This window comes from Arachis hypogaea, chromosome 11 (assembly GCF_003086295.3).
Source record: "Arachis hypogaea cultivar Tifrunner chromosome 11, arahy.Tifrunner.gnm2.J5K5, whole genome shotgun sequence".
NCBI lineage: Eukaryota > Viridiplantae > Streptophyta > Magnoliopsida > Fabales > Fabaceae > Arachis > Arachis hypogaea.
Window position 1 is genome coordinate 37,623,761 of NC_092046.1, and position 23,783 is coordinate 37,647,543.

The following is a 23,783-nucleotide window of genomic DNA, read 5'->3' on the forward strand; positions in this document are numbered from 1 at the left end:
TGGATAGGGTCCCAGAATTTTGCCACTTACAGTGAACTTCTTGTCTGTGCTTTTATGGATAAGTTCCACATGTTCCAGAGATAGGATTCTGTTCACAGTATATGGAATAATAGGGTTGTCTGTGAAGACAACTCTCATGCCAGGTGAGAGGCCTTCGGTGGGCGTTGAATGCCCAGTAAGGACTTCCTTACTAGCGTTGAACGCCCAGTAAGGACTTCTTTATTGGCATTCAATGCCAGAGAATCCCCTTCAGATTCGGCCTCAGTGTTCACTGTGATGGCCTTGCACTCTTCTCTTGGGTTTACTTCAGTGTTACTTGAAAGAGTGTTAGGAGGAGTCTCAGGAATTCTCTTGCTTAGCTGACCAACTTGTACCTCCAGATTTCTAATGGAGGACCTAGTTTCTGTTATGAAACTGTGAGTGATCTTAGAGAGTTCAGAGACTATGGTTGCTAAGTCAAAAAGGCTCTGCTTAGAATTCTCCATCTGTTGCTGAAAAGATGGGAATGGTGGTCTGTTGTTGAACCTATTCTGGGTTCTTCCACCTTGATTATTGTTGAAGCCTTGCTGAGGCTTCTGTTGATCCTTCCATGAAAGGTTAGTTGTTGATCCTTCCATAGGCTTCTCCCATGTAATTTACCTCCTCCATTGAAGGTTGATCTGGATCATAAGCATCTCCATCAAAGGAGGTTTCTTGAGTGGTGTCAGTTGCAGCTTGTGATCCAGTCAAATACTGAGAGATCATATTAACCTGTTGGGTCAAGATTTTGTTCTGAGCCAATATGGCATTCAGAGTGTCAACCTCTAGAACTCTTTTCTTCTAAGCTACCCCATTGTTCATAGAGTTCCTCTTAGAAGTATACATAAATTGGTTATTTGCAACCATTTCAATGAGTTCTTGTGCCTTTGCAGGTGTTTTCTTCAAGTGGAGTGATCCACCAGCAGAATGATCCAAGGACATCTTGGATATCTCAGATAGGCCATCATAGAAGATGCCTAAGATAGATCACTTTGAGAGCATGTCAGGAGGACACCTCCTGATTAATTGCTTGATCTTTCCTAAGGTTGATAGAGGGATTCACCCTCTTTTTGTCAAAAGGTTTGAACTTCCACCCTGAGCTTGCTCATCTTTTGAGGTGGAAAGAATTTGGTCAAGAAAGTATTGACCAATTTTTTTCAAGAGTCTAGGCTTTCTTTAGGTTGAGAATCCAACCATATCCTAGCTCTGTCTCTAACATCAAAAAGGAAAAGCATAAGTCTGTAGACCTCAGGATCCACTCCATTGATCTTAACAATGTCACAGATTTGCAAGAATTCAGATAGGAACTGATGTGGATCTTCCAATGGAAGTCCATAGAACTTACAATTCTGTTGCATTAGAGAGACTAGCTGAGCCTTTAGCTCAAAGTTATTAGCTCTAATGGCAGGTATAGAGATACTTCTGCTATAGAGGTTAGAAGTTGGTGCAATGAAGTCACTAAGAATCTTCCTTGCATCTCCTCTATTGTTTGGTTCAGCTGCAATGCTTGTGTTTTCAGCTTCTTGTTCGAATAGTTTTGTGAGGTTTTCTCCGGAGTGTTGTGCTTTAGCTTGTTGCAAACGCTTCCTTAGGGTCCTCTCAGGTTCAGGATCAAGATCAAAGAGAAGTTCTTTATCCTTATTCCTAGTCATAAACAAGAAAAAGAAAACAAGAAAGAAGAAGAATGGAAGTCTCTATGTCACAGTATAGAGAATTCCTTGTGAGATGTGAAGACTAAAGAAGAATGAAGATAGAGAAGAGAGAGAAAGAATTCAGCTATGAAAGGAAGAAGAATTCGAAAAGAAAGAAGTAAAAAGAGAAATTAGAATTAAAATATTTTTGTTTTTATTTTATTTATTGATTAAATTCAAAAATAAAAGCTGATTAACTAAAAAGATTTGAAAATTGAATGACGAATTTCGAAAAAAGAAGAGAGAGAAATAGAAGAGAAGTTTTCAAAAATAGAGAGAGAGGAATTAGTTAGGAAGTTTTGAAAAAGAAGAAAGAGAAAACAACTAACTAATTAAGAAAGATTTGAAATTAAGATAAGATAGAAGATTAGAAAAAGATTTGATTTTAAAATTTGAAATTAGAAAAGATAAGAAAAGAATTGAAGAGATTTAAAAAAGATTTGATTTTAAAATTTTGAAATTTGAATTTTGAAAATTAAATTTTGAATTTAAATTTTGAAAAATATTTGAAATTAAAATTTAAAAGAAGATAAGATAGAAAAAGTTTTAAATTAAAAAGATATGACCAGATTTAAAAAAGACTTGAATTTTAAAATTTGAAAGAAAGATAATATAAGATAGAATCAAATTAAAAAAAAATATTTGAAAAGAATTAAAAAAGATAAGATTTAAAATTTGAAATTTGAAATTAAGATAAGATAAGATAGTGACTTTGAAATTAAAATTTGAAATATTTTTGAAAATTTCGAAAATTTTAATTAAACATAGAAAAGATATTTTTTGAATTAATCAAGAAAGAGAAAAACAACCAAAAGACACCAAACTTAAAATTTTTAGATCAAAGGACACAAGCTCCGCGTGATTTTCTCCTATATATACTAATCTAATGACTAAGTATTACAGAAATAGGATAAACTAAGTTGATAGTGTGAAAATCCACTTTCGGGGCCCACTTGGTGAATGTTTGTGATGAGCAAAGAGTGTCTTCACGTGCTAAGATTCCCTAGGGGTGTTGAACGCTGGCTAGGGGTCCCTTTTTGGGCGTTGAACTCCAGTTGCTCCCCTGTGGGCGCTGGACGCCAGGAATAGGGCTGATGGCTGGCATTGAACGCTAGTTTTGGGCCTTCATTTCCGAAACAAAGTATGGACTATTATATATTTCTGAAAAGCCCTGGATGTTAGCTTTCCATAGCCATTAAGAGCACACCATTTGGACTTTTTTAGCTCCAGAAAAGATTCTCCGAGTGCATGGAGGTCAGATTCTGACAGCATCTGCAGTCCTTTTCTCTACTTCTGAATCAGACTTCTGCTCAAGCTCCTCAATTTCAGCCAAAAAATACCTGAAATCACCATAAAACAAAAAAACTCAAAGTAGAATCCAAAAATGTGAATTTTGCACTAAAACCTATGAAAACATAATAAAACATAAACAAAACATAATGAAAACTAAATGAAAACAATGCCAAAAAATGTATAAAATATTCGCTCATCACATACATATAATTATTGTATTCTATATTTAAAAATTTATACAAATACAAATATATGAATAAATTATAACAATATTATTAAATAGTAATTAAATTAAAATATTATATCAAATCGTTATACATTAAGACATTTTTAATAAAATATTCTTTTTAAAAAAATATAATTATACCTAACGTTTCCAATAATCTTCAACAATGGAAATAGTCTTCACGATCAGTAAGTGATTGAAAGATGTTTATAAAAGTAATGAAAATGAGAATACTTATTTATACCCTCTGCTGTTTCAAGTTTTCAAAGACCCTTATGGAAGAAATTCATAGAATGATCATACAGTTTTGGTAGGCTTAACAAGATGCAAAAAGAAGAATGCGATGGGTGAGATGGAGTATAGTATACATACCAAACAACTGAGGTTGACAAAAAGATATCAGAGCCTTTAATTTATCTATGTTAGGCAAACAAGAATGGCGGTTACAGACAAGAATGAACTCGTTGGTGCATCAAGTATACAGAAGCAAATACTTTAGGTATTCTAATTTTCTAAGAGCAGAGACTGGGAACAATCCCTCTTAGGGTTGGAGGAGTTTATTAGGGGTAAGAAGGTTATAGAAAAAGGAGTTAAATAGAGGATTGGTGGAGGATATTCAGTGCGTATTATGAAAGACTCTTGGATTAAAAATCTTCCACTCCTAGCTACTCAGATTCTATATAACTGTGACTCTCAAATAATTTAGGTTAACCAACTTCAAACACAGAATAGACAATGAAATCAACAACTCATAAGAAATTATTTCAATTTTATTCCAGACATTATAAAAGTAATTTTACAAATAGAATTTGTGGAAGGAGATGACTTAGTTACCTTGTCACAAGAAAGAAAGTGTAGCTACATTGTTGTCTTAGATTATACACTAGCTCATCAATTTTATTATCTGCATCTTCATTTATTGTTGATTTAGTGCCAACAGAAAAAGTTCCAGAGCTCCATATGGGATCTAAAATGCAAACCGAAAATTAGCATCTTCTTATGGAAGGTGATGCCTAATGAAATCCCAGTGAGCAAAAAATTAAATGATAGAATTCACACTATTTTCTGTAATGACCTAGTTTTTGACGAAATGGAACTTTTTCTTGAAGAAACGGAATTTTTTCGAAAGTTCAGTGAAGCAGTTATCTCTACTGCACAGGCACTATATCATCTAGCACCTGGCCACATCATCAGTTACTAAACCATTGGAAAACTGCTTTTTAGAGCCGCTTCAACTGGAAATTTTGAAAATCCGAATGACACGGTTAGATTCTATTTAACCAGCCGATTTTGAGCACGCAGAAAAATAAATAATAATAATTTTTTATAATATTTGATTATATTAATATTTTATTATAATGATTTTATGATAATATTATTTTAACCCGAACCAAAATCTACTGGCATGGTTTAATGCCAACACTCTCTGTTGAACATTAGTTATGCTAAGGCATCTTCAAATATCTTTTATAGTTGAGATAATTATGTTATTAGTATCATTTATACTAGTAGCTCATATATTTACTCTAGTAAGTCAAATACTCGTGATCTAATACATCTAGTTTTAGTAATTATTTTTCGAAAAATATTTTATTATTAAATTTTGGATAAATCACCTTATAACTCCCATGGTCCACAAGTTCCCAGCTACATATTTCTTCTTGTTTAATTACTTGTTTTCTAATACATCTAGCTTTAGTACAGAAATCCAATAAAGTCCTAGAAGTAGGGGTAAACAGTGACGGATCCAAAAAATTTTGATAGTGGGGGCAAAATATATATAACATGATAATAATTTTTATAATAAAAATATTACGTTTACATAAAACATTAGCTATCAAATTATCTACTATAAATTTGTGTATAAATACATATATCATTTAACTTATTTTTAATGTGTATTTTGTATTTCAAAATTTGTATTTTAAAATTTATTCTGTACAAGTGATTATTTTATGTATACGTAGCATAATTGTTGTTATAATTATATTTTTTTATTGTAAAATATGATTAGATTTTAAAGTATCTAATTACAAATTAAAATACTAAAACAGTAATTTAAATAATAACATATAATTTAAAATTTAATTTTTTATATTTCATATTTTAAAACCTTGCCAATATAATTAAAATGTCTTTTTTTTTGTATATGTCGTTAAATAATCATTTACAACTCAATTTTTATACAATTAGCTCTTGATGATATTCATAGTTAAAAAAGTTCATTTAATTAGTGTAGTTATTATGAAAAAAAACTAAAGCTAATTTTAAAAGAAGAAATATAAATGAATAGATAATATTCTTTCGAGTCGATTTCTAAGAAAGAACATCAATCTTATTTAAATTTAAAACTTGATCATTATAATGGACATCTAATATGAAGTTCTCAAATTGGCTATCAAGTGTCAAAAGTTGAATAAAAAATTATTGTGGAGTCAAATTTAATAATTTAGTGGGGACAAATAAATATTATTATATACTACTCAATAAAATTCCAAATTGTAGTGGGGGCGCTTGCCCCCACACCCTGAGGAGTGGATCCGTCCCTGGGGGTAAGTCCATCATAAAATATTTCTAGTTGCACCCAACCAACAAACATATCTTGGGGGAACTTTCTCAACAATTCTTTGTACCTTTTTCAAGTTTTATAAAGAGATTCTCCATCTTTCTGAGTAAAAGTTAAGATATCATGTCTCAGCTTTGCCAACCTCTGTAGTGAAAAAATTTGGTTAAGAACTTATTAATCAAATCATCCCATATTGTACTGCTCTCCTTTGGTTGAGTTTCAAGCCACTACTTGGCTCGATCCCTTACAAAGTGGGAACAACATCAAGCGATAAGCTTTAGCAGAGATGCCATTGGACTTGACTATGTCACATATTTGTAGGAAGCTAGATATGAACAGATTAGGATCTTCTTAAGGACTCCCACTAAATTGACAATTTTGTTGCACCAAAATGATGAGTTGAGACTTCAACTCAAAGTTGTTTGCCTCCATAATGGGCCTCACTGTGCTACTCCCACAACTATTACTTGTGGGAATAACAAAGTCTTCAAGAATCCTCCTAGCATTGGCATTGTTGTTGTTGTTTGTCATGATTTCTGGCTCAAACTCCTCTTCAATTTTCTCTACTACCCTCTTGATTCTAGCTTCCTTTCTCTGTCTCTAGAGGGTTAGCTCAATTTCAGGATCGTATAGAAGATGCTTTGTTCTTGGTTGTCCTGCATAAACACAAAAATACCAAGAAAAAGTGAAATTTCCTATGTCAAAGTAAAGAAAATTTCGGGTAAGATGAAAAATAAAAAGGACAGAAAAATAAAGGTCTAATGTAGGCAATCAATTAACCATTTGATATCAATCTCGGTTAATTCCCGGCAACGGAGGCAAAAACTTGAAGTAAAATTTTGTAAAATCATAACTCAGCAAGTGCATCGAATCATATCAAGTAATACCACGGGAGTGGGTTATTGTTTCCACGAGAATTAACGAACTGAGCACACAAGAATTAATTGATTATTCTAACTAGACAATTTTAATCTAGAATTTTATCAATATTAAATATCAAAAATAGAAGATCAAATGAAGGCATTTTATAAACTGTTGAGAAAATAGTATGAATGGAATACTAAGGTTTTGGAGGTGTTTAAAACTTCAAGAAAAATACTTTTTACTATCTACCTTGATTATACAAAGATGTATCTTATGGTGAATCTTAATTAACCAAACCCAAATTCCTTGGTAATATGGTTTTCATTAACTTAGCAAATCGTTAATTCCTTGATCAATCAATTATGATAAGAGATAAAGCACACATACTGATTCATAAGCCACACAATTCTTAAGATTTAAACATAATTGATTCAATGTTACTTATCAAGCCATGTTCAAAACTTTCAGAATTGAGAGAAAAGGTTTTCAAATCTAATTCTATCAAATAATCTTTTCCAAGATGCATATAGAATTCAACTCACATTCAAGCTATTTTCCAATAAACTCAAACCCTTGTGATGAAGAACAAAAAGAAAATTCTTAAGAAAATATCAATGCATAAATCAAGAATAGAAAAGTAATGATATTAATCCATGGTAATAAATAGATCTTCTGGTGCACGAATTTGTGACTTGCACAACTGAACCGGCAAGTGCACCGGGTCATCCAAGTAATACCTCAGGTGAGTGAGGGTCAAATCCCACGAGGATTTTCAGATTGATCAAGTTGTGGTTATTCTGCAGATCTTAGTCAGGCGAATAGAAAGATAGTTGTTGTTTGTTGTAGGCACATAAACAAGCAATAACAAAAGCGATAAAGAATTAATGTAGAAACAGTAATGAAAAATTAGTTAAAGCTTCGGAGATGCTTATTCTTCTGGATTAACACATCATACTAACTACTCAAACGATGAATGATTCCTTCAATGGCAAGGATGTAAGTAATTAAGCCATTGGTCGTGGTCATTAATCTCCTCAGATCTAAACCAAACACCCGAACAGGCTAGATCAATCTGAGAGAGGGTGATGCGCGCGCAGTTCAATCTCTTGATGATCCTACTCAAAATGTCACAGACAAGGTCGGATCTTCCGGATCAGAGAATGACGCTCTATGATTCTAGCCCTTAGAGCCACAGGAACCTCAGTTACCCTTGACTAACGGGATTTCATGTCACATATCCCAATTAGTCCAAGTAACTTGTTGGAACCCGTGATGCACTCTCAAGTTATAGCTCAATACTATCCAGGTCAGGACTCGTAAAGAACTCATGTAGAATAGGGGATCATACTTTCATTCCATGCCAAATTTATAAGGATGAAGAACAAAAATGCATCATAGAATAGAATCAAACATAGATTGAAGTAGAAAAGTAATTGCATTAATCCATAGAAATCAGCAGAGCTCCTAACCTTAACCTAGGAGGTTTAGCCACTCATACTGTACAAAAAATAACGTATAATAAGTTCTGAGGGGCTGAAGATCCTAACATGGGTGATCTTCGCCTATATATACTAATCTAATAATTAAAAATTATAAAAGTGAAATAAACTATGTAGAAAGGAGCAAAAATCCACTTCTGGAGGAGTTTCGCATATAGTTCACCTTCTGCATGGTTGTCCAGGCGTTATCACCAGCATCTATTTCATATGCTGTTTTTAGACAGTAAGCAACTGGGCTCTGTGTCCCACTCAGGTGCTGAGAGATCATGTTGATCTGCTGGGACATGAGTTTGTTTTAAGCCAAGATGGCATCTAAGGTGTCTACTTCCAAGACGCCTCTCTTCTGAGCTGCCGCATTGTTCACAGGGTTCCTCTCAGAAGTGTACATATACTGGTTGTTGGCAACCATGTCAATAAGCTCCTGTGCCTCTTCAGGCGTCTTCTTAAAATGGAGGGATCCACCTGCAGAGTGGTCCAATGACATCTTGGACACTTCAGATAGACCATCATAGAAGATGTCTAGCATGGTCCATTCTGAAATCATGTCAAGAGGACATCTCTTGATCAGTTGCTTGTATCTTTCCCAAGCTTCATAGATGGACTCACCCTCTTTCTATCTAAAGGTTTGTACTTCCACCCTAAGCTTGCTCAGCTTCTAAGTTGGAAAGAACTTGGTCAAGAATCCATTGATCATCTTCTCCCAAGTATCTAGGCTTTCCTTAGGCTAGGAATCCAGCTATAGCCTTGCTCTGTCTCTTACAGCAAAGGAAAAGAGCATGAGCTTATAGACTTCTGGATTTACTCCATTAGTCTTGACAGTGTCACATATCTGCAGAAAATCATATATGAATTTGTTTGGATCTTCCTGTAGAAGTCCATGAAACTAGCAGTTCTGTTGTACTAGAGTGACCAATTGAGGCTTCAACTCAAAGTTGTTTGCACCAATGATAGGAATGGAGATGCTGCGCCCATAGAAATCAGAATTGGGTGCAGTGTAAGATCCTAGGACCTTTCTTGCATCACCCTCATTATCTGGATGAGTTGCTATTTTTGTATCTTCAGCTTCTTGCTCTAGAGCTCCTGTGAGATTCCTTACAGCTCTGCTAGCCTGAGCTTGTTGCAGACGCCTTCTCAGAGTCCTTTCAGGTTCAGGATCCGGATCAAAGAGAGATTCTTTATCCCTACTCCTATTCATAAACAAGAAGAAAGAAACCAAGAAGAGAAAGAAAAAGGAGTCTCTATGTGAGGGTATAGAGGTCCTTGTGAGAGAGTTAGAAGACGAGAAAAGAAAAGAAAGATGTCTTTTAATTTAAAATAAATTTTCAAAAATAAAGAGAGAAGGAAGAAGAAGGTTTTCGAAAAAGAAGAGAGAGAAGAGTTAGAGATTTTCGAAAATAGAAGAGAGAGAGAAGAATTAGAAAGAATCAAACTTTTAAAATTAAAATGAAGCAAACAAGTAACTATGAAAGATTTGAAAATAAAATAAAATAAAAGATTTGAAAGAGATTTGATTTTTGAAAATATTTGAAATTTTAAAAAGTAAGAAGTTGGAAAAGAATATTTGAAATTTAAAAATTAAAAAGAGAAAGTTAAAAGAGAGAAACAAGATAAGATAAGATTTTAAAATTTAAGACAAAAGATTTGATTTTAAAAACTTTTGAAGTTAAAGGGAGAAAGTCAAAGAAAGATTTTAAATTTAAAAATTTGAAAAAGTCTATAGGAAGAGAGATAGATAAGATAAGATTTTAATAAATTAAAAGATTTTTAACTTCAAATTAAAAAGAAAAGAAAAGATAACAACTTTTTGAAAATTAAAGGGAATGATAAGATAAAAATTTGAAAAGATAGAAAACACAAACAAGAGAAACAAGATTACTAATCAAAATACCAAACTTAAAATTTTTAAATTTTAAATTAAAAATTTTCAAAAAAAATTGAAAGGAAAAACAAATACTAACAAGACACCAAACTATAAAAAAGTTTTAAATTCAAAGACACTATTTTCGAAAATTTGAGGGAAAAATACTAAAAGACACAAAATTTAAAAATTTAGAAATCAAAGAAAGAAAAATACCAAGAAATTTTCGACACAAAGAAAGAAAAGCAAGAACAATTTTAAAAAAAATCAAGAAAAGAAGTGTAAACCAAAGGGGCACCAAACTCAAATTTTGACACAAGACTCGAACAAAAGAAAAAGATATGAAAAAAAAATATTTTTTATTTTTTGTTTTTTTTTATGAAAAAAATTTAAACAAAAGAGAATAAGAAACACAAAAAAGAAAAATAGTAAAATGTACCTGATCTAAGCAGCAAGACAACTGTTAGTTCGTCAATCACAAACAATTCCCGACAATGGCGCCAAAAACTTGGTGCGTGAATTTGTGACTCGCACGACTGAACCGGCAAGTGCACCGGGTCGTCCAAGTAATACCTCAGGTGAGTGAGGGTCGAATCCCACGAGGATTGCTGGATTGATCAAGCTGTGGTTATCCTGCAGATCTTAGTCAGGTGAATAAAAAGATATTTGTTGTTTGTTGTAGGCGCATAAACAAGCAATAACAAAAGCAATAAAGAATTAATGTAGAGACAGTAATGAGAAATTAATTAAGGCTTCGGAGATGCCTATTCTTCTGGATTAACACGTCATACTAACTACTCAAACGTTGAATAATTCCTTCAATGGCAAGGCTGCAAGTGATTAAGCCATTAGTCGTGGTCAATAATCTCCTCAGATCCAAACCAAACACCAGAATAGGCTAGATCAATCTGGGAGAGGGTGAAGCGCGCGCAGTTTAATCTCTTGATGATCCTACTCAAAACGCCACAGACAAGGTCGGATCATCCGGATCAGAGAATGACGCTCTATGATTCTAATCCTTAGAGCCACAGGAACCTCAATTACCCCTGACTAACGAGATTTCATGTCACATATCCCAATTAGCCCAAGTAACTTGTTGGAACCCGTGATGCACTCTCAAGCTATAGCTTAATGTTATCCGGGTCAGGACTCGTAAAGAACTCATGTAGAACAGGGAGTCATACTTTTGTTCCATCCCAAATTTATAAGGATGAAGAACGACAATGCATCATAGTATAGAATCAAACATAGATTGAAGTAGAAAAGTAATTGCATTAATCCATAAGAATCAGCAGAGCTCCTAACCTTAACCTAGGAGGTTTAACTGCTCATACTGTACATAAAATAACGTATGATAATTTCTAAGGGACTGAAGATCCTAACATGGTTGATCTTCGCCTATATATACTAATCTAATAATTAAAAATTACAAAAGTGAAATAAACTAAGCAGAAAGGTGCAAAAATCCACTTCTAGGCCCACTTGGTGAGTCTTTATGCTGAGCTTGGCTTCTAACATGAAGGAGTAGGTGTCCAACGCCCAATAGGGGGTAAGATGCACTTCCTTGTGCTCCCTTGGGGGCATTGAACGCCAGGCTTGGGCGTTCAATGCTGGCCTTTGTCCTCTTGGAGCGTTGAACGCCAGAAAGGGAGTAGTTCGAGAGTTTAATGCCCATTTTGGGCAGTCCAATCCAAAAACAAGTATAAACTATTATATATTACTGGAAAGCCCTAGAAGTTATCTCTCCAACTCCGTTGAGAACGCATCAATTGGACCTCTGTAACTCTAGAAATGCTCGTTTGAATGTACGGAGGTCAAAATCTGACAGCATCTGATATGCTTTCTTTGCCTCAGAATCAGGCTTTGCCAAAACTTGCCAAATTTACCCAAAATTCACCTAAAATCATAAGAAAAATACAAAAATTCAAATTATTATCCGAAAAATAAATTTTGCATTAAAACCTACTAAAACATAATAAAACTTAACAAAATATACTAAAAACACTAGAAAAATAGCATTAAAAAGCATATAAAATATTCACTCATCAGCTTCTAACCTTAACAGAGGATATTAGTTGCTCATGATCAAAGAAAAACTAAGAATTATGAATTGTAAAAATGACCGGAAGAAGAGAACTCCGCCTGTCTCCCTTCCCTTATATATGTTAACCTAAAATTCAAAATTCAATCAAATTAAAATAGAATTAAATCTAACTAATGGACGTTCTCCATCTCAAGTTAAGCTTTAGATCTTTCTCCTCATAATCCTCAATCAATGCTAGATAACATGGGCTTTGTGCCTAATCTTCACTCTCCCATTCAAGCTTAGAGGCTTAGAAATTAGTGAAAAAAATTAAGAGGCACTGGAGATTGGCTGGTCCATGCGTTGGACGCAAGTGTCCATGGGTTGAACGCATGGTGAAGAGGCTGGCTGGTGTGTTGGATGTGCAGGCAGGCACGTTGGACATGTGGTTAGAGTTGAGCCCCTAGAGGGGGATTTAGGTGGCACGTTGAAGGTGCCCTAGCTCACCTTGGACGCAACCTTTGGAGGCAAGTCCCTAGGAGCTCCTCTAGTGGCATGATGGACGTGCCTCTCTTCATGTTAAACGTGTAGGCTTGCTCCATTAGAGGCATGTTGGACGTGCCTTCCATGGAATAAAAATGTTAGGGTAAAAATATAAATACAAAAAAGTTTAGGATTAAACTATAAATAGATAAAAGTTTGGAAGTCAAACTGTAATTTCTAAAAGTTTAATGATAAAATATTCTTAAATGAGTTTTAATAATAATATAATAATAGAAGGAAAGAATAATAATTTCACATAAAGGCTGGAGGCAAAATGGTAATTTTTTTAAATGTCTTAGAAAGACAATTTTAAAGCCTAAAATCTCATAATTTTTTTTTTCATAAAACACTTAAGGAGAGATATGAGAAGAGTACTATGATTGATTAAGATATTAAAGAAGATCAAAGAAAGAATAATTGTCTTGTGAAAATAGTAAGCAAAAAATAGAAAACAGAGAACAAGGATATAAAAGATTACATGAGAAAAAGAATAGAAAATTGAAAACAGAAAACTGACGATCAGATACAAAGAAAGACAAGAAAAATGGTAAAAGAGAATTAGAAGATTAAATGTTGGCATAGCAAGAACTAGGCTTCCGTCCCACTTGCTTAGTGCATGGATTATAAAATGTTAAAAAGACGGAAAAAACTCAAGAATTGTTTAATCATTAAAAAGGCGAAAAAAGCCCACGAACTGTTTAATCATTAAATATGGAGAAAACCCATGAACTTTCTTAGAAAAAGTCCTCCGTATATGAACTAGATTTGCACTCTTGCCACCAAACAATTGAGTGGATAGCAGCATCATAATGTAGGCACGTGCATATATGCATAGGTATCCTCAGTCGCATCGGCCGGCAGCATCCCAAATCTCTCATGGAACCATGTGAAGTGGACTGTAAACTGCTTTATCTTATCCGGCGGTGGAAGCTTACCAAATAACTCCTAAAACCACTCTCAAACAGGTCTGTCATCATCCATTAGCTTTTCAAAATCTGAAGCCCCGAGATACAGCCTTACTGTCAACGGGCAACCAGTGACGGACCTAGAAAATTTATGTTAGGGGGGCAAAAATAATATACATTACTATCAAAAGATATATTAATCCAGATTTTAAAAAATAAAAGTGCACATTAATTATTCGAATACAAAAAAATCAAAAATTACATATAATAAAATAAGACAAAAAATATTTTTTAAAATATTTTTTCATTACTATTCTAAAAATAAAAAATATATATTCTAAATTAGTAAATTGATCAATTGACTTTAGAAATTTATATGCAACATAATTACATATAATAAAATAGAACGAAAGATAAACAAATAAATAATAAAGATCACTAAATTGAGAATAAAATAAAATAAATAAATTTATGAAGAGAATAAAAAATTAGATTAATACCTAAAGTCCTAAACTATAATTGCTTGAATTAAAATTTACAATTGAAAATATCAAAAAGAAAAACAATAAAATTGAAAGATACATAGAATCATAGAGAGTTATATAAAAAAATATTTAAAATTTACCTTTTGATAAGAGAAGATGACTACTAAAAAAGGAATAGAAAAAGAAGGTTAAAAATATGAAATTAAGAAGAGGGTTTAAGAGAATAAAAGAGTGGTGACGGTTGGGATTTGAGAATGAAAAAGGACTAAATTTGATTAGGTTAACTAATAGTCAAAATGATAGAAAGATAAAATGAATTTGGGACTTTAAATAATTAGGTTATATATATATATAATTGAAATGGGAGTGGGGGCAAGTGCCCCCTATTGTAACATGTAGGTCCGTGCCTGCGGGCAACTCCAGCTGGTATGCCACATCCTGCAACATGATGGTGCACTCTCCGAATGGCATATGAAAGGTGTACATCTAAGGACGACACCTCTCAATGAATGCACTGACAAAAGGCTCATCTAATCAGAATCACCGTGTGTTGAGCCTAACCAGGTGGTACAAACTAGCCCTCTCTAAATACGGTATGATCCTATCATGCAAAGGCATATTCTGTTGCCTCCAAACTATAAATACACTTACTTGGCTGCAGCATGTGAAAAAAATAACCACACCAAATGAAATTCCGAAACTCATAAGTTTAAACCATAAATTATAATCGAAAACAAAAATTACAAGTGTCCTGTCTATCCAGTCTTAATTAACATTTCAAATATAGTTTAGTTACCATTATTTTTCAACCTAATTTCACTAAGATAGAGAAACAAAAATGTTGAACTTTTATATTTCAGTTTGAAACATATCTAACTGTATTTTAGAATAAGTAAAAAAATCCAACTTTTAAATTCATAAGTCCTACATTATAAAATTTAAAATAATACGACTTAAATTTAATATTTAAATCTTAAGTTTAAAATAATAAAATACTAAACTTATAATTTTAAAGTTGAAGTCTAAAATTTTAAATACCAAACTACAAAATTTATAATTTTAAAATTTAAGAAAATAAAATACGACCGTTAGGTTCTATTTCAAAAATTGAAGTTTTAAATTTTAAATACTAAACTACAAAATTTATAATTTTAAACGTTAAAATTTAATATTTAAAAGTTAAAATTTTAAATCTTAGTTTTCAAATACGATATTTAAAAAAGGGTAATTTACCAAAATAAATAATTTAGCTTCCAATTTTACTAGAATACACATTTTACAAAATGGATACCAAAATGCATTTTTTCTATAAATTATGTAAACCGCGACAGGGACCCACGGTTTAAAAATGAACGTAAACCGCTACATAGGTCTCGTGGATTACGTTCGAAGCCAAACTGCACATAATCCACCGTAGGGGTGTCGCGGTTTGTGTGTGAATTGCAAACGTCCATAAACCGTTACACCTCTGCTGCGGTTTATGTTGAGATGCAAAATGGCAGGGGTCTCGCGGTTTCTATGTACATATTTTTTTTATTACAGTGGAACATTTTTTCAACCTGGACCTTCAACTTTAGCATAGTTTTCACCAGTTTCAATGCTTTATCCATGTCTGACATCTCATCAGTGGAAAGCTCCTGACGCTTGACGACCAAGGTGTAGTTTTTGCTTTTTTATATAAACAAATAAAATAAAATAATTATTTCTTTAAATATAAAATGAAATTGCACATCATTTCAGTCATGGTGCCTGCGAATTGGAGATTGAAATCATCTTTTTATATTTGCTCACTGACACGTGCGAAATGAGACGCCTACAAAATAGAGTAGCGGCCATTCAAGCGAAATGACTTCCATTAGAATATTAGGATGGATAAGGAATGATCATATTGAATCTTCCTAATTAAACAATAATAAACTTGGATGTTTCAAAAAAAAAAGAGAAGGGGGTTGTTAAGAATAGGTTTAGATTTTATTTTTTATTTTTATTTTTTAAAAATAATTTTTATTAAATGTACGTGTTTAGTTATTTAATTTTTTATTAAGTTAACAATTTATTTTTATATAATATCAAACATCAAATACATTTGTTAGATTTATAGTCAATTTAGTTCTAAAATTTAAGATTGAACAAGTATATTTGTTAAATTTTTTTTATTTAGTATTAAGTACGTACTAACTGGATTAAAAGAGTTATGGTGAATAATAGATTAACTTACTAGTATTATTTTTTAATGGTTGATCTATATAAATACAATTAATTATTTTAAGATTGTAATTTATTTCATATTTGATATTATATAAAAATAAATTGTTCTTAAACTTGAAGTAAGAATAAGGAGCATCATTGAGATTTTCTTAATCAAATGAGAAAGAACTTAGTCAATAAAATGAACCAATAGTTAGATAAGGCATAGCCTGAAAACAAAAAGAAAATAACACTAAATAAATAAACACAACATCACAGGCTCTAAAAAAATTGATTTTTTTGATAAAATTGAAACAAAATAATAAAAAAGATCGGTGAAAAAATCAATAAATATATATATAAGAAAGCGGAATAACCTGAAAATTAGGGAGCATGATGGGAGAATCAAGCAGTGGGACTGACATAGTGATGCATTATGCAGAGCAAGAAAATGGAGATACAGAAGTGAAAAGGGTCGACGTTTGCAATTCAAATACAAGCGGATTATGTGCAGTTTGGCTAACTGCGAGACCACTTATAATGTAAACCGTGGGTCCCCTGTCGCGGGTTTATATAGTTTATAAAAAAAATGCATTTTAGTATTCATTTTGTAAAATGTGTATTTTGCTAAAATTGGAAGCTAAATTATTTATTTTGGTAAATTGCCCTTTAAAAAATAACCCTACCAACCTTAAAATTTGAACCATAAATCTCAATTACAAGAGGATAACCATTCTACTTAAATATTTGCTCAGGGACGGACTCAAGCACAACAATGAGGGGGCACTTGCCCCATGGTGTTTTTAATTTTTGTTTTAAAAAATATAGTTATATGTAATATGCTCCCACTTCAAATTTTAAATGACCCCGCTATAAATAAAATAAATTCAATTAGCTAAATTTTTAACCTAATCAAATTTAATTATTGTACCGTCACTCCTTTATTCTCTTAAACCCTCTTTTTATTTTTATATTTTCAACATTTTTTCTATTTCTTGTCTAGTGGTCATCTTCTCTTCATCAAAAAGTAAATTTTAAATTCTCTAATTTTTTTATATAGCTCTCCATGACTCTATGTATTTTTTAATTTCATTATTTCTTTTTTTTGATATTTTGAATTGCAATTTTTAATTCAAACAATTATAGTTTAGGTATTAATCTAATATTTTATTTTTTTTTTGTGATTTTATATATTTTATTTTATTCTCGATTTATTCATCCTTATTACTTATTTTTTATCTTTTGTTCTATTATATGTACCTATATTGCATATAAAATTTTAAAATGAACTGATTAATTTACTAATTTAAAATATATTTTTTATTTTTAAAAATAATGATAAAAAATATTTTAATTACAATATATAATTAAACAAATGCATAAAATCTTTTATCTAACATTATATCAAAATTAAATTAAAAAATATATAACAAATTTAATTTAAAAAAAATAAAAAAATTATAAATTATGTTTTTATTATTTTATATAAACATACCTTTCATATAAAGATTTAATTTTTTTAGTATTTATATATAATTCTAATTTCAAATTATAAATACTAATGTATCATTAGGTGCTAATATACCCATTAATTCAGTCTTTTATTATTAAATGGGTAAAAAAAATTAATTATGATAATAAGTTATTTATAATTAAATTAAAATATTTTAATTTTAAGCTTTAGAATTAAAAAAATTATTTTTTTATAAATTATATATCATGAATAGTATTTTAAGAATAAAAGTATTCACTAACTCTTTTTAATTTTTATATCTCCATATAATTAATAATATTTAATAAAACTTATTTAATATATATATATTTGCCCCCACTCTTAAAATTTTCTGGGTCCGTCACTGCATTTGCTCTTACCTTTAAATTTTAAGTCTTAACTTTAAAATCCTAAACTACAAATCTTAAATTCTGTATTCTAATTACTGAGTCCTAATACTACATTTTATGTTATATAAAATTCAATTCAATAGCTAAAAGAAAACAAACTTACCTCTTCGTTGATGCTGCCGGCAACGTGCGCAACGCCATTGAGTCGGTACAGGCTGCGTTCGTCTGCCATGATCCCGCACCCAACTAATTCCAATTGCCCAAATTATCTTTAAGCCTTAAAAACTTTCTCTCTCAATCCACAAATTTCTCTCTTTCTCTCTCTCTAAAACGTTAATTTCTCTTTCTACAATTTTTCAAATGATGCAAAATGAATAATCCGCGACTCCCTCCAGCATATTTATACTCAAGTATAAAGCGCTACACTCCTCTCGCAGTTTATGCATTGTTGGGCTTTGTGAAGAAACTACTGGAAGAGTGCCGCAGTTTCTTCTTTTTTGTGTTTTAACGTAAACCGCTATACCCCTCTAACATTTTACGTTTATTGCTAATCCGTAGATCTTTTGTCGCGGTTTCTACAATAATGTGAAAGTTGCATTTGCGTATGCAATTTTCAAAAATTGTAATGCAGTAAAATTGAACGTCAAATGATTTATTTTAGTCATTTGGCCAATAAATTATGTATTAAACTAAATATATTATAAATAAAATTTTAATTTTTATAAAATAATAAATTATAATATATTATACTTTCGTATTGAATTAAATTAATTTAAAAAAAATATCCAAATTCTAATTCAATAACATATAACTTATTAAAAATTTTGTTTAAATTAATTTAAAGTTGAACATCTCTATAGCTAGAGAAGTGAAAATTACCAACTCCCATTCGTCTAATTTCACTTTTATATTTAATTATTTATTAGTTTTAGTTTAATTTAGCAAGAATATCCTTCGTTTGATTCGATTGAAAGTATAATTAAGGAAAATTAAGATTCAAATTTTATGTAACTCTACAGGTACAAAAATATATTTTATAACATATATATAATTATTATACTCCAGATAAAAAATTATGTTTGACTCAATAATTTGGATTAAGATTCTCTAAACTGAAAAAAATTTATAAAATGATAAAATAAAAAATTAATCATTTTTAAACTAAGATAATAGAACACACATTTTATAAAAATGATAAAATTAATAATAATTAACTAATTTATTATGTTACTAATTTTTTTATGTTAGAGAATTTAAATTTCAATAATTTGTATATCTTAAAATTTATACAAATATTTGAATAAACTTTTACACTATCATTAAATAATATTTAAACTGAAAAAAATATCAAATCTTGATACATTAAAATATTTTTAGAAAAATATTCTTTTAGAAACAACAATTTCAAACATTACTTAAATGTACTACATAGATTAATTTACTAAAATATAGATATAGATATAGTTTTATTGAAAAATTAAGCATATATTAAGTTTCTTCCTATTATATAAAATTAAAAAGTTTTTTTATTTAAATAAAATAATAGAAGATCAAATTTACGTGAATCCACTAAATGAAATTTTAAAACGTGAATTTCCTAAATTATATAATATATAAATCGTTAAAGGGTGATGTGAGTTAGATAATGCATGAAACATGTTACCCTAGAACGATTTATACATGTAATTTATTGGACAAATGCACATAAATCGTCCCAACCCAATGTATTTTTCAAGTTGTATGTAAATCGTCTCATCTTAGCATAAGTTACGTTGTGGGCTTTAGGCGAAAAAAGTCAAAAGCATAACCCATGTTAAAATGGGACGATTTACATACAACTTAAAAAACACATTGGCCTGGACAATTTATGTGCATTTGTCGAATAAATTACATGTATAAATCGTTTTAGGGTAACATATTTTATGTATTATCTAACTCACATTATCCTGAGACGATTTATATATTATATAGTTTAGGAGATTTACATTTTAAAATTTCATTTAGAGGATTCACGTAAATTTGATCTTCTATTATTTTATTTAAATAAAAAAACCAAATTAAAAACTATTAAAACAAAATTCTAAACTAAAATATTTTATATTTTAAACTAAGTCCAAGACAATATATACTATTGAATGAATTTAGAGGGTTGGGCCCATGAAATTGCTGGGAGAAAGGTACGGTAAAAAGTGGTAAAAGTAGGACCCTGGCGGTGTGACCGTTACGTATACGCGCATTGAACGAGTTTGGGCCCGCACTTTTTTCTTACCCTTCCAGGTCATTCTAGACAAGTAAATGGAGAGACTCATTTCATCTGTGTTTGTTTTGTTTTGGTCCATATTGGGACCTACCACCTCCCACTCCCATCACCCAAATATCTTTCCACTTCCAAATTAATTTTATTAAAATTTTATTTTTATCTTTATATTCTTGTTTTTGTTTTTCAATTAATAATAAAAATAATATATTAATATAGTATTATGTGAATAAATATACGTAAAAAACAGTTTATTATTGATTATATATCAAAATTAATTTTTTTAATGAATTAATTATTTTTAATATTTATGTTTAAATTATTATTTAAAAATTTGTTTGAATATCACTAAAATAACATTCTTTTGTACTTAAATTAAATCAAAACTATGTAAAAAGGAAAATTATACTTTTAACTGTTTAATGTATTCAAAGAAGTAAAAGAAAACGTTTTTTTCCCTAATAATAAATTGTTCGCTAGTGTCTTTAATAATCCAAAATTTGTATAAGGTCAATTTTAATTTCAATTAAAATCTTTTAAAGTAAAAAAATTAATAAAATGACAAAATAAAAATTTAATTATTTTTAAATTAAGAGAATAGAATATATATTTTATAAAAATAATAAAATTAATTTTTTACGATATTATTTTTTTAACTTTTTTATTGTAAGGAATCAATTCTTTTAATTTAGTTTGATTAGTAATGCCACTCCCGTAATTCGAAGCAACAAGAATGGGCATTTTGGTGGGCTGTGTCTCCAATCATTCAGTTCCAGGAAAGCAAAATAGGAATTTACCAAATTTGAACGGTGTTGATATGTATGATTGAGAGCAGTTTTGGCCAATGGATTCACTCTCACGGATTCTTGTAACCTGCCGCTGTTTGTTCATTGCACATCACACACAAACCGTTCTACACAGCCACATTCAATAACACACTCTTTATATAAACCCGTCACCCCCTTCCCCCACGCCTCACTCTCCTCACTTTACTCTCTCTCTCTCTCTCTCTCTTCTAACCAAATACAAATCAAGAACGACCTTCACCAGTCTCTCTTAAAACTAAAACTAATCTTATGTATACCTCAACTGCAAGACCTTGTTACTTAGAACAAGATCACGGTTTGGCTTCTATAAAGGATATGGAAAGTGGTGGTGGTCGTTGTTGCAGAAACGGTGTCGTTTCTAGGTCTATGACCGTGGGATACGCCACCTCTTACAGCAGGAGCAGTATTAGAAACCTTTCTTCTTCGTCGTCGTCGTCTTCTTCTTCTTCGTCCGTTTCGTCTCCCAGATCTGCAAGATTCTACGACGCCAGATTCGAAGATCACCAACCTCACTTTCTTCAAGCTTGTTTTCTTTGCAAGAAGCCCCTGGCTGATAACAGAGACATCTTCATGTATAGGTATAATTCAAATCTAATTAAAAAACAAAATCTTGATTTCTTGTTGTATTTTTTATTCGATGTGATTTTGATCTGATTGGTGGTTTTTGCAGAGGGGACACACCTTTTTGTAGCGAGGAGTGTAGGGAAGAGCAAATAGAGATAGATGAAGCGAAAGAGAAGAAAAGGAACATTTCTTCTTCCATGAAAGCTTTGAGGAACAAGGAGCAAACAAAATCTGGCTACCCAAACAAGGCACGAGGCTACTCCTTTCATACCACAGGGGCAGTTGCTGCCGCTTAATAATAATAAAAGCTAGTTCCATGGATCTTGGATGGAATAATAGGCTTCTTTTTTCTGATGCAGTACTGCTATAGTGCTATTCCCTTCGGAAAAGCAAAAAAAGAAACAAGAGAGGAAAAAACATTGAAAAAGAGATTGAAAATTAACCCAAAAAAAAAAACAAGAATAACAAACGGGAGGTGCACGTTTTAAGTTATTTTTTGTGTTCTTTGTTTTGCCGAACAAAAAGGGGTCAAGATTTAACAATAGAGAAGGGGATGGAACATTATGGAAGAAGGGTACAGAGAATTTTGTGAATGTAGATGTAAATTGTATTATTATACGTTTTGAAGAGTGCCTGTGTTTGCTTCTCGCGTGGGAGATCCTCTTCTATAGAAATGACTCATTTTCGGGGTTTTTTTTTCTTTTTTCTAAATTTGTATTTTGATCAAGGTTTCGGGGTTTCTTTTTTCTCTTTTCCTAAGATCCTTTTGCCTTGTTGAAGTTATGGTCGTGGTTTGTGCCCATAATAGTTTCGGTTTGTTTTGAATGAGAAAGAAGAACTAAATACAACTGTAAAATTCCTGGTTCTGGCTCTGGCTCTTTTACTATTTGTCCCCCCTATTTATTTAACTTTGCAGTTGCATCTTCGAACTTGGTACCAATTCATTTTCTTTTTTTTTTTTTGAATATTTGTGTTAAAGGTGAAATTTGATAGCCGTGAATGATGAACGTCTTCTTGTGTGCCGTGGCTGCATACTTGTACGATGAAATTCATCTGGGACAGGAATCTTTACGATAATTAAGAGGAAAAACTAGACTAGTTCATGTTAGATATTTAGTTTAATTATTCTGTTCTTCCTATTTTCTATATTGAATTATTAATTAGCTTTTTAAAATTTAAAAGTTGATAATTAAATCTTTATATTAATTAAATAAATTTATAACTAGATTTTCACTAATTGTTATTTTTAAAATAATCTAATAATTTTAAAATCTTTTATATTTAGTCTTCTACGTCTTAATTAAAAAAATTAAAGAAAGTGAATATTCTAAAAATATTTTGAGAAGATTAATTAGTATTTTTTATTTAATACAAAAATTTAGTTACAAGTATTTTAAACTATAAAATTCTAAATAAAAATTTAGGAAATTATAAAGAGTAACCAAATAATTAAGCCTAGGTATTTTAATATGGGTTGTAATAATAAGAACTTAATGGTTTTAAAAAATTTAATTTGTAGCCAGCTAACTCCTTCGATTTATCATGTCCACTGTTGTTAAATTACTGCTAGTATTTCATTAGATCCCAACACGTATTAACAGGCCTAGATCATAAGCACTTTAATTAGTGCCCAAAGTTTTAAAAGAAAAAATACTTCGAGTATTTTGAAGGAGAAAACAAAATAATGTCTCTTACATATTCAGCTTGAGGAAAACAAGTTGTTCACTTTATCCTTTTTGTTCATCAAAATAAAATGATAAAATCCTTCATGACATGATGCAAAAAATGTTGCAATTGTGATTTTCACTCTCTTACTTTTACTTTGAAAATTTTTACTTTAAAACAATGTGTGTTTATAACAAGACAATTTTTTTTTTAATATTGGACCGAGGTTGGAGTTTTTCACTGTAATGGCTCAATAAATATGTAATCTACATTTATGAAAAATAAAAAATTTTGGATTGAAATCGCTGCTTCCATACAACAGTCCCAATAAGGGGCGAACTGGTAATTTCGCAAAAAAAAAAAAAAACTGCATTGTTGAAATTGGAGGGAGTTGAGAGGCTATTTTGTAAGGCAACTACTCCCATGAAGATGGCAAAAACATCTTCTCATGATGATCCTTGTTCAAAAAG

At 31.0% G+C, this 23,783-nt stretch overlaps 1 protein-coding gene across 1 annotated transcript; it reads left to right on the top strand.

Moving 5' to 3' along the window:
• The first annotated feature begins 20,978 nt into the window (after window positions 1-20,978).
• On the top strand, window positions 20,979-22,514 carry LOC112720702 (FCS-Like Zinc finger 2). Its single transcript, XM_025771743.3, has 2 exons — window positions 20,979-21,662; window positions 21,755-22,514. Exons 1-2 carry the CDS (start codon window positions 21,334-21,336, stop codon window positions 21,942-21,944), a joined length of 519 nt encoding a protein of 172 aa, XP_025627528.1. The 5' UTR covers window positions 20,979-21,333; the 3' UTR covers window positions 21,945-22,514.
• Window positions 22,515-23,783: the final 1,269 nt, after the last annotated feature.

Excerpts from the sequence above, each read along its gene's own strand:
- LOC112720702 (XM_025771743.3), top strand. The coding sequence starts at position 21,334 with ATGTATACCTCAACTGCAAGACCTTGTTACTTAGAACAAGATCACGGT. Across the intron at positions 21,663-21,754 it reads AGAGACATCTTCATGTATAG|AGGGGACACACCTTTTTGTA; the intron begins GTATAATTCAAA and ends TGGTTTTTGCAG.